General features: G+C 32.6%; 1 protein-coding gene across 1 annotated transcript; it reads left to right on the top strand.

The window, feature by feature from the left end:
- The first annotated feature begins 3,044 nt into the window (after positions 1-3,044).
- Positions 3,045-10,678, top strand: LOC145256521 (uncharacterized). The gene is made up of 5 exons (XM_080115515.1): positions 3,045-3,358; positions 6,799-6,878; positions 7,520-7,616; positions 8,833-8,951; positions 9,874-10,678. The coding sequence occupies exons 1-5, from the start codon at positions 3,244-3,246 to the stop codon at positions 10,009-10,011; spliced, it is 549 nt and encodes a 182-aa protein (XP_079971641.1). The 5' UTR covers positions 3,045-3,243; the 3' UTR covers positions 10,012-10,678.
- The last annotated feature ends 4,058 nt before the right edge of the window (positions 10,679-14,736 follow it).

Below are 14,736 nucleotides of genomic sequence, written 5' to 3'. Positions count from 1 at the left end.
GACTTTAGCAAATAGGGTACATACCTTTATAAATATTTGCTAATATCTTCTCTCCTTTGATGAGATGGTAGACATCGAAACCCTATAGGTTAAGGAGATTAATTTTCTAAAGTATTCTTTGTCTTGCTTAGAATAATAAACATCTTTGATATGAAATTCTACTATTTCAATAAGGGTTTTTGAAATTCACTGAATCACAAGTTAATATATATATACATATATGTATGTATATATATGTATGTATGTATGTATATATATATGTATATATATGTATATATATATATATATATATATATATATATATATATATAAGTGCTGGGACGGTTAATTGGATCGCTATCGCGAGTAAAGAATTATCTGAACTTTAAGCGTATCACAATCGGTATTGGAATCGATAACGGAATGCAAAGTATATTGTCCTCATTTCCGATGACCAAAATTATTTTTTAATACTGGCATTTTTTATATTTATTTTATTTAAATTTCCTTTACATTAGTTAAAAAATATCCTATTCCATCCAGCGTCTTAATTTTTAAAAATTAACATTAGTGTTAAGCAATATGTTTTATATGCAATAAGACTTTAAAATTTACGGTTTAACTAAGAAACAACGACAATATGAATGTATTTATTTTATTAATTCTTTCAGTTATAAATATAAGTCCTTAATTTTTTTATATCTTATCGGAAAATTCTATAAAATCAATTTTTCATACTTATTTGTACCTCATTTATAGCTAATTTCTCCCTTAGAAAAAGTCCACCCAAGCATAAAATCAAAGATGTAATTAGTTTTCTCCATCACATAATCGACCAATTAAACATCATTAATTTTATTGTATTACCTTTCTTATCTTCTATATGAATAAAACAGTACATATATGTGTGTATAAATATCTAATATGGAAACTCTTAAACTACTGGTCACATAACTGACATTTTCAGGAAATAATAATAATTAACCAAGGATGGTTTATAACGAATAATATGTTTGTTTACATGCATGGAACCCATAACCTCAGAAAAGGCTATCGTAGCCACCCTCCTTTAGGCTAAGAAGCTTGTAGCGTTCTTTTCTCGATCGCTAAACCCATCTGAAATAGGACTTCCCATAGTCGAAAAAGAGGCTTTTGCCATAGTCGATTACGTCCGAAAATGGAGGGATCTCCTTGCCGTATCTTTTTTGTTTTAACCTGCAAACCGGGGTAAAATTTAATATGATAAAATTATACGGTGGAAAATGGAAATTCTCCCGTTGTCATACGACATAAAACACAGTCCCGGAAGTGAAGACATTGTTTCCAATGCATTATCACCAGTATGTGGTGCTGCTGCTTCTTCCTCAGAGGAACTAAAGTTACTACACAATTCATTAATGCATTCTTGAGTACAGCGCTTTTGACATTTTGTAAGATGACGAAATATGCCATATTCAATTGATGAAGTCCGGCGTGTGACATCTGAATGTACGACTTGTGCCAAAATAAAGCCTCGATTCTCCAATTCTACTAATAATACACTGATCCGTTCTACTGCTCCCTTTCAGCGCCTCTCCATAGACTACAAATGACCTGTCCCGGCATCTTCGACGGGATATCGTTACATATTTACTGGCGTCTATGAATACAGTCGATTTCCTTTTGCTTTCTCTTGTCGCGATTGTTCTTCGCAAACTGCAATCCAGTGCCTGACAAATATTTTCTCCATATTCGGACGCCTTTCATTTATCCATTCCGATTGAGTAACTTCGTTTATGTCGGAAGAATTAAAAAAAATATATTGCGACTTGGAATTGCAGCAAGACTACTGCATACAACCCAAGAGGCAACAGTCAATGCGAACACTCCAACGGCATTATTTGGAACACCTTGTTATTAGCTCTGGAATCTAGACGATTACCACTTAGCGCATGTGCAACTTTGAAAGGCGCTCTTCTACTCGTACCGCTTTACCTGTTTATGTCAGTGAGCCTGTGGAGTTATTATTAAAACGGTTTGGTAACCGGAGCAAATATGACAATATTGTCGATGTAGTGGAACTCCTCGAAGCTAACCGTACACATGCAAGAATAAGACATAATGAGGACCGGGAAAATTCAGTAGAAACATACGCCACGTTTAATATATAAACTAGAAGGGCACCCGGCGTTTGCCGTGTGTTTGTAGGTGGGTGTGTATAAAGGGGAGGGGGGTAAAGTAAAGAAATTAATATCCCTGTTTCAATAATAATAAAAAAAACGATGTAAAACTTCCAAAAATTTCGGAAAAACCAAAACAGAAAAAAAACCCATCGAACAAAACGAAATTAAACGGAAATGATGTGTTATATGTTTATTTTAAACAAATAGAATAAATCTTTGTTTTGTTTTTTATGTGTATAAATGTTAGGAAATAAATTGCCATTCCATTGTTTTTAAGCAACTACGAAGTACAGAAATTCGAAACCGGTGTTCGTTCGTAACTGTCCCTTGTGAAAGATCAGGCAACGGTGTCAATGAGTGGCGGGGAAATGAGGAATTTATTAGAGAGAAAAGATTTCACTACTTGCATTGATCTTAATCGATTTTGGCAGTGAACTCTCAACAGAAAAAATGTAGGAATCTACGATTAACGAGGAAGTGGAGAGGTAATATGCCTATAACCCACCTCAGATATTGTGCTGAAGTTTGTGCATATTACATTTGCATGAAATGTCTTTATTTTTAATCCTATTAAGGTCAAAAGCGGAGTGGGAAAATGAGTTCATTTTATATATATATATATATATATATATATATATATATATATATATATATATATGTGTGTGTGTGTGTGTGTGTGTGTGTGTGTGTAGATAGGAATTATCAAAAAGCAACTATCAACTTGAAATGTTAGTTCATATTCATGAAATTATCTTCAGTGATCATAATAATTTATCAAAATTCAAATGTCAAGCCAGAATCGTGATATTGATAAATACATTTTTAAAAATCCTAAAGAGAATAATTTAATATTCTCCTAAGATTGATCGTTTCATCCTAACCTCCATGTTCGCAAATATCCACGTTTTAAGAATAATTTATTACTTTCTATTGCACACGGCAATTTAAACGAAACAAAGGATTGGATATTTTCTAAGTAGAAACAGAGTAGAACTTGTTGAGTTTAGTTTCTGCTTTTCGAGAAAATATTTATTATTTTCTCAGTAAAAGTTGAAATCACTCGTCTATAATAAAAGAAATATACATATATATTAGCGACACAATGTTTACTGACATATTTTGGTCATCTATGTTTATTCTAACATCCTTAATTGGAATTTCGTTTTCACAATGTCAGTATCTACATCCTCAGCATTATTTTTGTTCAAAGGACATCGGTAAGAAATACAACACTTTCTTCATTTTTCACGTTATATGATAAGTTATTTCTGATGTTTGTCCTTGAACTGCGCACATTTTCATTTCTTTTTCAATTAGAATCTTTCAATCATTCTCTCAGTTAAGATCAAAACCGAAAATAATGTCTTATTCTGTTATGCAGTGAATCGATACAAAATAGCTTTAACTCACTCCCATCTAAAATGCCTCTGCTTTCTTTGTTTTCGTTCATTTGCCGATGCTTGCAAAAAAATGTGCCTTTTATATAATCTGACCAAACTGATTGGTTAACCGAATGTATATTTAGGTACGCATTTTCACTAATTATTCTAACAGAAATAAAACTGTCTGGTATAAAATTTCTCGCCAATATTGCACAAGAGAAAAGTATTTCCATTGCTTTAAACTAATATTATGTTCTGGAACTAAACCCGCTTTCAGGTTTGTCAGTGAACACGACAAAATGTTATACAAATTGAGAGAAAGTAATATGCCCTGTCTCTAAAGTATAAAGTAGCTAATTAGAGGCTTTTTCTCCACCGACTTTTTTGAGACTTAATTAACATATGCGCGACTTTAAATCGGTCTTAAGATGTATTTCGCAGCATTTGACAAAGATTGCTTAAAAGAGAAAATGCTTCTCTATTCCTTGAAAAACTTATTCAGTCTTATAGTATTTAAAAAATATTAAGATCAGTGTCTATCTGATTGCCAAAGGGAATAACAACATTCTTCAGCGCACCTTGCCGTCGAATTTCAATCCGACTTCGCAGATGTACAGTGGCATGATGTGGCCCTCACTTGAAACCATACCAAAAACTATTACTATGGCCGGAAACTTTCTTTTTATACGCTGGACACATCCCTTTAGTGATTATGAAAGTGGTGGAATGGCCCTGCTGTCGTAACTTTGATCTGTAAAGAGCATGAGTAGTATAGTGGCGCATCGCCGGTATCGCTTGTTGACAATTGTGTCACTTTAAGACATGATAGAAGGTTCCTATCGCTCTTAGGATTTGTGCATAACTGACTAACAAAAAATGAAAACCGGATTTCCTCAAACGGAAATGAATTATGTCGTATTTTCTAGAGCGAAAATTTTATCGTTCCATATGGTAAATTACTGTGAAGCCACTTCGTCAAATAAACTATAATTTCGCTTATTTTCTAGTGAGATAAACTTAGACTAAAAGGAATTCTATTTCCTCTTATTATTTCATTAATTTAAAATTTCAGTATGAATCATATCATATCCTAATCTATTGTGATTTAGTTATAATATTAAACCCTCAAAGTCAAGAATTTAATTTTGTTTCTAGAAAAAACCTTTATCTAAAATATAAACTGATTTTTTTGTCAGATTGATAAAAATAAGTGCTAACATAGTAATAACATTAGAATTATATTTGCACTAGCTTATGTTTGTTACATTAATTTTATTCCCAATTTCTACTACTTTATATACAGGGCGTTTGTATATTCCCCACAATTTCTGAGCTCCAATATCTGTCCCCTCTCGCCAATCTTTCACTAAAAACACCGGTCTAGATGAAACCACTGTCAGTAATTTTCCTCACTCTTTATCTGTTCCAAAATCAAAACGTAGATTCCATGAACAAAGCTTCTTTCTTAGAAGTGCACGCCTGTGGAACTCTCTTCCATTTGCCTGTTCCCACCTGACTACAACTTGGATGTCTTCAAGTCCAACATAAACACATTACTGTGGATCCGCCCCCTTTAAGTAAGACACATCATCAGATCTCCATTACTAGCGATTCCTACGACATTATCCCATTGATTACTGTACACACAATAACCCTTATCCCCGAGTGTAGACCATATATTCAATGAAAACACTGTTTCTTTTATTATATTCACCATTTGTAAAGGTCCAACAACACAGTGATGCTTGCTTACGAGAGGAAAAGTTTGGCATTTATTTAAGAGGATATGGCGTAGAGACACATAGTTGAGGCCATAGGAAAGTCTATATATACAGGGTTCGCCAAAATAAAGGTCCTATCTTTAGATTTGAATAACTTCCACAAAATAAAAGTTAAACTCACCAAACTTTATGTGTGTGTAGACTGACCCTTCCGAGATTTTTTTGAAATAAACAAAACAAATTTTGCCCGAAAAACACTTCCTCAAACATACATGTATTTATGATTTTTTAAAAATAGGATCCTTATTTTGGCCCACCCTGTATATATATATATATATATATATATATATATATATATATATATATATATATATATAGAGAGAGAGAGAGAGAGAGAGAGAGAGAGAGAGCGAGAGAGAGAGGAGATATAAATATATAGATAGATAGATAGATAGATAGATAGATAGATAGATATAGAGAGGGAAAGATAGAAAGAGAGAGAGAGAGAGAGAGAGGAAAGAGCGAGAGGGAAAGATAACCATAAGGAGTTTCAACATTTTTACTGAGTTTATCACATTTAAATATACTGTTATTTTTTTGGGGGGGTAGAAATATTTCACGTGAATGAAAATTATTTAATTTAAAAACTATAATGGAGATGAGGACCTTCTGTGAAAAACAAATGCCGATGATGGTAATGATACTGATGCTGCTGATGACGGTAATGGTGGTAGCAGTTTGGCAGAATCCGATTATTTAAGAGGGCTGCTCAACAAAAAATTATCCAGAGTGAACTTGAAAACGGAAAGCCTGTGATCAGCTGGAAAACAGCCCGTGTTATTTTCGTCCACAGTCGAGTAAACTTGGAAAGGAACCTTTGCTCACGGGAGTTCTATTTCGTATTAATTACACAGAAATGACTATCACTCCTGCTGGGAACGTTGCCTCAGATATGATTGGAGGCAAATATCAAACGAGAAGCGCAACGAAGAATGCTCATATTTTACGTACAGCAATCACATGGTGCTGGGGATGTGGTGTTTGTTTTTAACTCAACTACGATAGAAAGATTTTCATACAATGAGATTAGAATATGTATCCACTAAAGTGAAGAAATATTGCCACATCTGGGGAGCGCAGATTAGAGCAGGCTTTTCTGCGTACACAGAATATAAGATCGACTTCGAAATCAAGTGGGTGATGTCCTTTTATCTATCTTGCTACCTTTGTTTGATAGCCTTTCTCTACTCAATTTGTATTTTTATGGCAAGTAATGAACTAACCTCACTCTATTATAGAAGAAAGGCAAACTACTGATAAGCTTTATACAGGATGAAAGCCATAACATATCCTGATACGGTAAATATAGATTAGAAATATTTTTCTTTAAGAAGAAAAGATGGCGTAGCCTTCTAGATTACGAGGTTGATGTGTAACGGTGAGAAATATTTAAATAATGTAAAAGATATGAAAAATTAATGATTAAATAATGTAAATTAAATATTGAAATGAAAAAATGATTTTTTGACTGATTTTCTATTACGTGTTTTTCAGTGTTAGGGTTAAGATTCCTAACAAGGGTGAAATATGCATCAGGCATAAAATATTTGGCAATAATCACGCATGTATACAAAGTAAGTATTATTTTGTGTTCTATGATACTTTTCATATAGATCCTTCTATATGAGACCTAAAGACTATTCAAAGGGTAGAGTAAGACCCAGAAGATTAAAACAATCCTATTATGTTATATATTATATATATATATATATATATATATATATATATATATATATATATATATATATATCTATGGAGAGTAGATTAAATGTTTTATACAAGTGTAAGACTGTGCCAGGAGATATAGTCGCTTGATCAAAAATATTTCTAAGGTTTCATTTTTAAAACATTATTTTCACCCAAAAGTACCGAAATTATAAGCGATTATATTCTTCAAGTGTGATTAAAAATAAAATCCTATCATGAGCCTATTTGTAAGAGTTTATAATGTGTTTCTAGGCAAGCATATAATTGAGTAAATGTGGTAATCCATGTGGCTGATTCTGAACACGAAAGGGTATATACTGCTTATTATGTGTGTGTGCGTGCGTGTATGTGTGTAAAGGATGATTGGCTCGTAAAATAATTATTCGAGCAATTGAAATTGTTTGTTTTTTTTGTCGTACTTACAGACTGCAATTTTTTGTTCGTACTAACAGACTGTAATCATACCGATACACAATTTCGTCTTAAAAGTGTGTTTGTTTTTTTTCAGGGTGAAAAAAAGGGGTTTCTTTCCGCTGAAGACAATATACTTGTAGGAATGCCGGAGGACCTACATTTTAAGATTGGAAGGCAATACATTGTTTTTGGTAAATTTCCTCTTACTAAACGCTTTTTTTTTTTAGTCGTATCAGACATTTTCAGATTAATAGAAGGTAACAGTGTATACATTCTGATCGGTTACAATACAAAGAAATCGACCCAATCATATCATCATACAAATGATTAGAAGCGTACAGGAGTAAGATACGGTAATAAGTTTACTAGCGGGACCTGTGGAAATTCCACAGGGGACACATTCGTATGCAATATATTGATATTGACATTCTGTAGATGTTTAGTGTAAATGGAGATGCTCTGATATCATTGTAGCTTTTTGTGAGAACTGCAAAATTATTTATCTAAGCTATCACGAACGTACGTTAAAGCTTGGTCGTAAAGTACGCTTTTAGAAGATATTTTAATTTTTGCAGATTTCGTATATATTATTATAGAGTTCATGTTCTATCGATATTGATATGCTATTAAGTTGCGATTTCAATATATATATATATATATATATATATATATATATATATATCCATATGACTTGGGTGCATTAGCTTGAATCGAAACTAAAATAAAAACTTATGAAAAAAATGTGTGTATATATAGATAGATATATATATATAGCTTAAAAAAAGTATAAAATACAGACGATTACAGTGCAATCAGCTAGTAGTCGAAACCGAAACAACAACTTATGAAGAATTCTGGGAAAAATTATATATAACAAGAAAAAGAACATAACAACTAAACAACGCGGATGTAAGCGTAACACCCAAAAGACCACACACGCTATCGTATTAATATGTAGATCATATATAGGGAAAATTTTACGAATGAATGTTATATAGGGGTGTGTCTGAAGTTATATAGGATGACCGTTGCATGAAGAGAGGATACGATTACCTGCAGGATTAAATAAGGTAGGGTGGTACGGGGAAAGGTGATATAGAGAGAAAGCAATGTGATGTACGTGATGTATTACAGGGGTTACACAATTAAAGTGTTATCATATGTGGGTATTGTGGTATAGAGTTACTGTACGGTCAGAGTAGCTATTGGAATCAAATAATAGACTGTACGGATATAGTAAATATGTACAGAAGTCAATATGATGTAGAGGAATGTCTACGAGATTGAAATAATACAGAAACGAAGCTATTGTATCAAAGCTGAAGCGAGTCTAAAACAAAAATAAACACTCAAATTAAATGTCTAAAGGCATTTTAACGATACTCATATTTTAAAATATGTTTTTAGGACACTATGGAGTGGGACAGCTCTTTACTGATGAATGTAGTGGAAATGTAATGTACGCGAATACGACAGAAACCTTTAAAAATCTTATCATATACTATCTGGACAATTGTTACTGCATGGTAAGTATGTGAGTCTCTATATATTATAACATTTAATAATTGTTATTGCGAGGTAAGTATTTAATTATATATATATATATATATATATATATATATATATATATATATCATTAAATTTAATAATTGCTATGGCGAGGTAAACATTTAATTATCTATATAGCATTGTATTTGATAATTGTTATTGCGAGGTAAGTATTAAATCATCTATATATTATTAAATTTAATAATTGTTACTACAAGGAGAGTGTTTAATTATATATATTATTAAATTAAATCATTGTTACTGCGTGGTAACTATTTAAATTTCTATATATTATTAGATTTAATAATTGTTATTGCGAGGTAACCATTTAAATGTCTATATATTAAAAAATTTAATATTTTTTATTGCTAGGTAAGACTATCCATTCACCGTAAATCATTTTTTATTCACCCTATTCCCTCCGGTTCACTTTTTTCTTATCAAGTAAGATCTATGACGTACTTATAGTTTCATTTAATACTTTTGCAAGCAAAATCTGATCCCGCAGTTTGCTTTATCCTACCCTCTGATGAGAAAGAATGTGTTACTTCGAAACTCCGCGGATTAAGGACTATCCACTTATTTAGTGTTCCCTTTTTAAAATTAAATATGTTTATAACTCTTTTTCAAAGTGTTTTTTTACATGTTTTATTAACTACTTGTTCTTATATATAAATATATATGTATATATATATATATATATATATATATATATATATATATATATATATATATGGATATCGTATAAAATACGTACTTATTTACAAATTAGTAAAGTTTTAAGTATAAGATAAGATTATTCGGAACACTTAGCCAACATATTGTTTTTTGTATGAATTTTTACAAGATTCTAAAATAATTTATAATTACTTAAATAATGCATGATATCTTGTTTTACAGTGGAAAATTAGAGGGTTTTCACCGGAGAAGACTTGCTATTGGAAATATAGTTTCATGCTGAATGACGTTGACATCGGTATGTGCCACTGGTACAAAAGCAGGGAATTCAAAAAATGTGAAAGAGACAGAATCCACTGATGTATTTTCATCTGGACCAATGCTTACAACCGAAACAAGGATCTTGTTTACTACCGAATCATGATCCTGGATATGAACTTAAACTATGTCCGATGGTGAGAAACCAGCTTGCAAAAAACAAATATATTCAATTAAAAAAATTTCTTCAAAATCACCGGATTCGGCATTAAATAACCTGTTAAGGGATTACATGCTGTAAAACAAAAACAACAAACCAACTACCGAATCATAATCTATTTTTTAATAATTTTGCTGGCCTTTTTTCTTTTTTTTCTGCCGCAGAAATTGGAAATATTGAATACTTGTTAAATTAGATCAGAGTCCCAAACACACTTTCTTCTTCTCTTTCTCTTTCATTTTGCATATTCTTATGTTTTCAACCAGGTTATTTTAGATTATACGTTTATATAATTATGATAATATGATCAATTACTTTGATTGCAAACGGGAAAAAGGTATCTCTGTAACCGTGATTTATATGAACATTTAATCTGGTCCATTCATGGTGTAATTATTGTATCACCTTACTGATTAAGAAGCATTCTATGGTTAATACAAACCTTATAGTTGTGTTTAGACTTATCTACAGCCTTCTTTAGATGCACGTAACGTATGTAAAGCAAATTCATCTTTACTTAAAAATAAATGTTACAATTAATAAGAAAAAGTTTTTTTTCCGTACATTTTTGTCACTTCAAATATTCTTTTTATATGAAGAAATATGTTTTTCTTTACAAATGTATGAATTCATATATCCATCATACATGGGAATATGTATGGAGTATCGTTGCCATATCTGAGTTTGAGAATTTCTGTTACATATGAGGATGATTTAAAACATGATATATAGAGTAGTTGTGATGCGTTTAACTTTGTTTTTAGCTTGTAAAAATGCTAAATAGTCAACTTACTGATTAAGAAGCATTCTATGGTTAATAAAAATCTTATAGTAGTGTTTAGACGTATCTACAGCCTTCTTTATATAACGTATGTACAGCAAATTCATCTTTAGCAACAGCAACATAATTATCGCACCCCGTAGGTTGCCGCTCATATCAACAACTTAAAAATAAATGTTACGATAAAAAAAAATCAGTTTTTTTTTCTGTAAATTTTTGGCACTTCAAATATTCTTTTTATATAAATAAATATTTTTTCTTTATAAATGTATGAATCTATATATCCGTCATACATGGGCATATGTATGGAGTATCGTTGCCATATCTGGATTTGAGAATTTCTGTCACATTTGAGGATGATTTAAATCTTGACATACAGAAGAGTTGGAATGCGTTTAAATTTGTAAAAACGCTAAGTAATAAAATCTGAAAAAAATTGTAAACATTGGCTGAAATAAAGCGTTATAAATAATTGTTCCTTATTCTGTTACGTAAAATATTCATTGTTTTAATCGCGTAATTTTTCAGCTTTCGTATCCAACTCTCGGTAGCTTAAACGGTACCGACGCTGCATAAATAACGACTACGGCTGGAGCGATAAAACTTTTTAGTTGAATTTAATTTTAAACTTTTTATTATATATTAATTAAGTTTTCCAACCAAAAAGTTCAGTAGACCTCAGAAAAATACATATTAATATTAATTAATATTTGATAACATTAATATTAAGAAACTGCAACAAAATTTTAAAAAAAGTTCAATACAGCCACGATAGGAAATGAAGCTTGTTATAGAAGAATGCAAAAGATATATTGAAATTTCCTTAATCCTTATCATTGTCTAATATTTTGTGTCTGATGAGAGGAACGTATTGTTTGAAACTCCGTGAATTAATGAAATTGCATTATATGTTATTTGATCATCATGAAGAACAATATATTTATGTAAAAGACATACACACACACACACATATATATATATATATATGTGTGTGTGTGTGTAGGTATGTGTATGGGTATGAATAGAAGACTATATTCAGCTTACAGAACTACTGTCACTGAACACACTCTGTGTTTATTTTACTAGGAGACTGATGTATATCTGTCCACTGATGACTTTAAAGAAGATTGCAGGGAATAACCAATTAAGCCTGCAATCTACATATTTAAATTCGTACGCAACAAATAAAGCTAAAGCAGGATCATCTTTTGATCACCAACAGGGAATATACTGTCACAAATGATAAATGTTTTACTTTATATCCTAACATATAATTGAAGGAAATTTTAAATTGGAGGAATTTGTATCGTTTATTGGGAAAGCTGCAAAAGAACAGGATTATGATGTGAAGAAAATTTATAAATAATGCACAAACCATTTAATAGGTTATTTATTATACAAAGTTTGAACAAAAACGTTCTCCGTGAGGAGCACATCGTTTGTCGAATTTCACGGTAACAGCCGGTTTTTTTCCTTAAACGTAGCAAGGTGCCCATATGTTTTTCTATAAAGAGTTATGACTAGAATGACGAGTCAACAATAAACTATGAGTCCTTCAGTAATTGATGATCTGTCTATTTTTTTTAAACAGTGGTCACCACTTATCAAGGCTCGGAAGCCACTCAGGGATAAGGGTTATTGCAAGTACATAACGTTTGTGTGGAGATTTGATGAAGTGTTTACTTAAGGGGGCGGTTCATTAGGAATTTGTTAACGTTGGACTTAGTCAGGTGGGACCAGGCAGACGGAACAGAGTTCCACAGGCGTGCAGTTCTAAGAAAGAAGCTTTGTTCATGGAATCCACGTTTTGATTTAGACACAGATAAAGAGTGGGGGAAATTTTTCACAGTGGATTCGGCCAGACGGGTGTTTTTCGTGAAAGATTAGAGTTCAGACGAGCACCTGCATGGAAATAACGATAAAACAAAGACAGGCGTTCAACGTCTCTTCTGTGAGAGAGAGGTTTCAGGGTAGAGAAAAGGGCATCCCCCACTAAGCCACGAAGTCTATTTTGTACTCTGTCAAGGCAGGATAGGCTGTTTTTAGCAGCTCCTGTCCAGATATGGCAGCAGTATTCCATCCTTGGACGTACTTGGCTTTTATATAGATAGAGAATTGCATCAGTAGTGAGATATCTTCTGGAGCGGTAGAAGAATCCCACCATCTTTCCAGCGACCTTGGCAACAGACTTGATGTACGTGTTCCATTTCAGATCAGGAGTAAAAGTCAAACCCAGAAGCTTGTCAAAACACGGAGCCTCTCTCAGACGAGAGCCATCCATCCCAATTGATGCCAGATGGGGATCAGAGCGTTGATGATGTAAGAATAGGAGTTTGATTTTAGATGCATTAAAGGTAACCAGCCACGTCTTCCCCCACTGAACCACGCGCTTGAGATCAGAGGAGAGAGAATCAGAGAACTTTGTCATTTACAGCCTTTGATATGTTGCCGTAGATGGTCGTGTCATCAGCATAGATGTCAACGAATGATTTAAGTATGTGTTTAGGGAGGTCCTTGATGTAGATCAAGAAGAGAGTTTGGCCCAGGATTGACCCCTGAGGGACTCCAGCATTAATATTGCAGGCCTCTGACTTTTGTCCATCGACCACTACTCTTATGAGCCTATCGGAGAGAAATGATTTAATGATTGAGTAAAACATTTCCAGTTATAACGTAGCTGGAAATCTTGTGATGTAGACCCTTATGGCATACCTTGTCGAAGGCTTTTGATATGTCAAGAGCAATTTCCCTAGAAAGGAAGCCTTTGCCAAGAGATTCACTAATCCTGTGAGATATAACCGTCAACACATCTGCGGTAGATCTTGCAGAGCGGTAACCATATTGTGTGTCACTAAGAAGGTTGTTTCTGCTGAGGTGGTTGACTATTTCTCTATTTAATATGGATTCCAGCAACTTACTCTATCTGGTAAAATGGTTATCCAAATTTATATATAATTAAAATGTTGTTCCTGGATGTTTACACAGAAATAGATTTATTTAAATAATGAATTTCTATCTTTTTACAGTTTATACTTGTTACGTATTATTGCTTGTATCTATTAATCGATAAACCCTGGGTATTCGTATTTTTTTTTAATTTGCGTGGTGTATATCGACATAAATATTGAGAAAACATTTTGCACTTCACTAACAGTTTCAATCCAGCAGACAACTGCAATCTAACTGTGTTTGGGTTCTTGCCCGGAAGAAACGATAATATTGTCTTATACTACAACATTCCGTATGAAATGTATAGAAATGTGGTTTATGTACATTTATCATTTAGTGGAAATAATCTTACAACAACAGATGAATTGTAACAACGGACATGCAAAAAGATTAATAAGAGTTTTCTAAGTTGTGACATCAGTCGAATCTGATCTTGTTCTAGGGATCCTCTGAAAAGCTGCAAAGATAATTAATTTCTAGGAATCAACAAGTTACGGGTTGTCTTTTCAGCAACTTTTATTACAAATGTTTCCCCACTGAAAAAACTGCCGCGGGTCTTTAACTAACGCATTTTGATACCCTGTACTTGGCGCCAGCATTGTCCGACTCCATCCGATCTCTCTCTCTCTCTCTCTCTCTCTCTCTCTCTCTCAATTACGCATCTTGACAAATCAAATCATCGAATGTTTTCCTAAAACTGTACGTAAAGTCCACATCACTTAAAAATGGCCTTCACATAAGACTAAATCAAACTCTAATTGATATTATTTATGTTGTACTTTCTATTAAAGCATCTTAACAAAAATACGGTTCTGGTATGATAACATTCTATTTTGCATGATAACTTTCTATGTTGCAATTATTATGACGATCATAG

This window comes from Euprymna scolopes, chromosome 32 (genome assembly GCF_053919585.1).
Source record: "Euprymna scolopes isolate OS-2025 chromosome 32, ASM5391958v1, whole genome shotgun sequence".
NCBI lineage: Eukaryota > Metazoa > Mollusca > Cephalopoda > Sepiida > Sepiolidae > Euprymna > Euprymna scolopes.
Note: the sequence above shows the minus strand (reverse complement) of the source record. Positions and strands in the feature narration are given on the sequence as shown.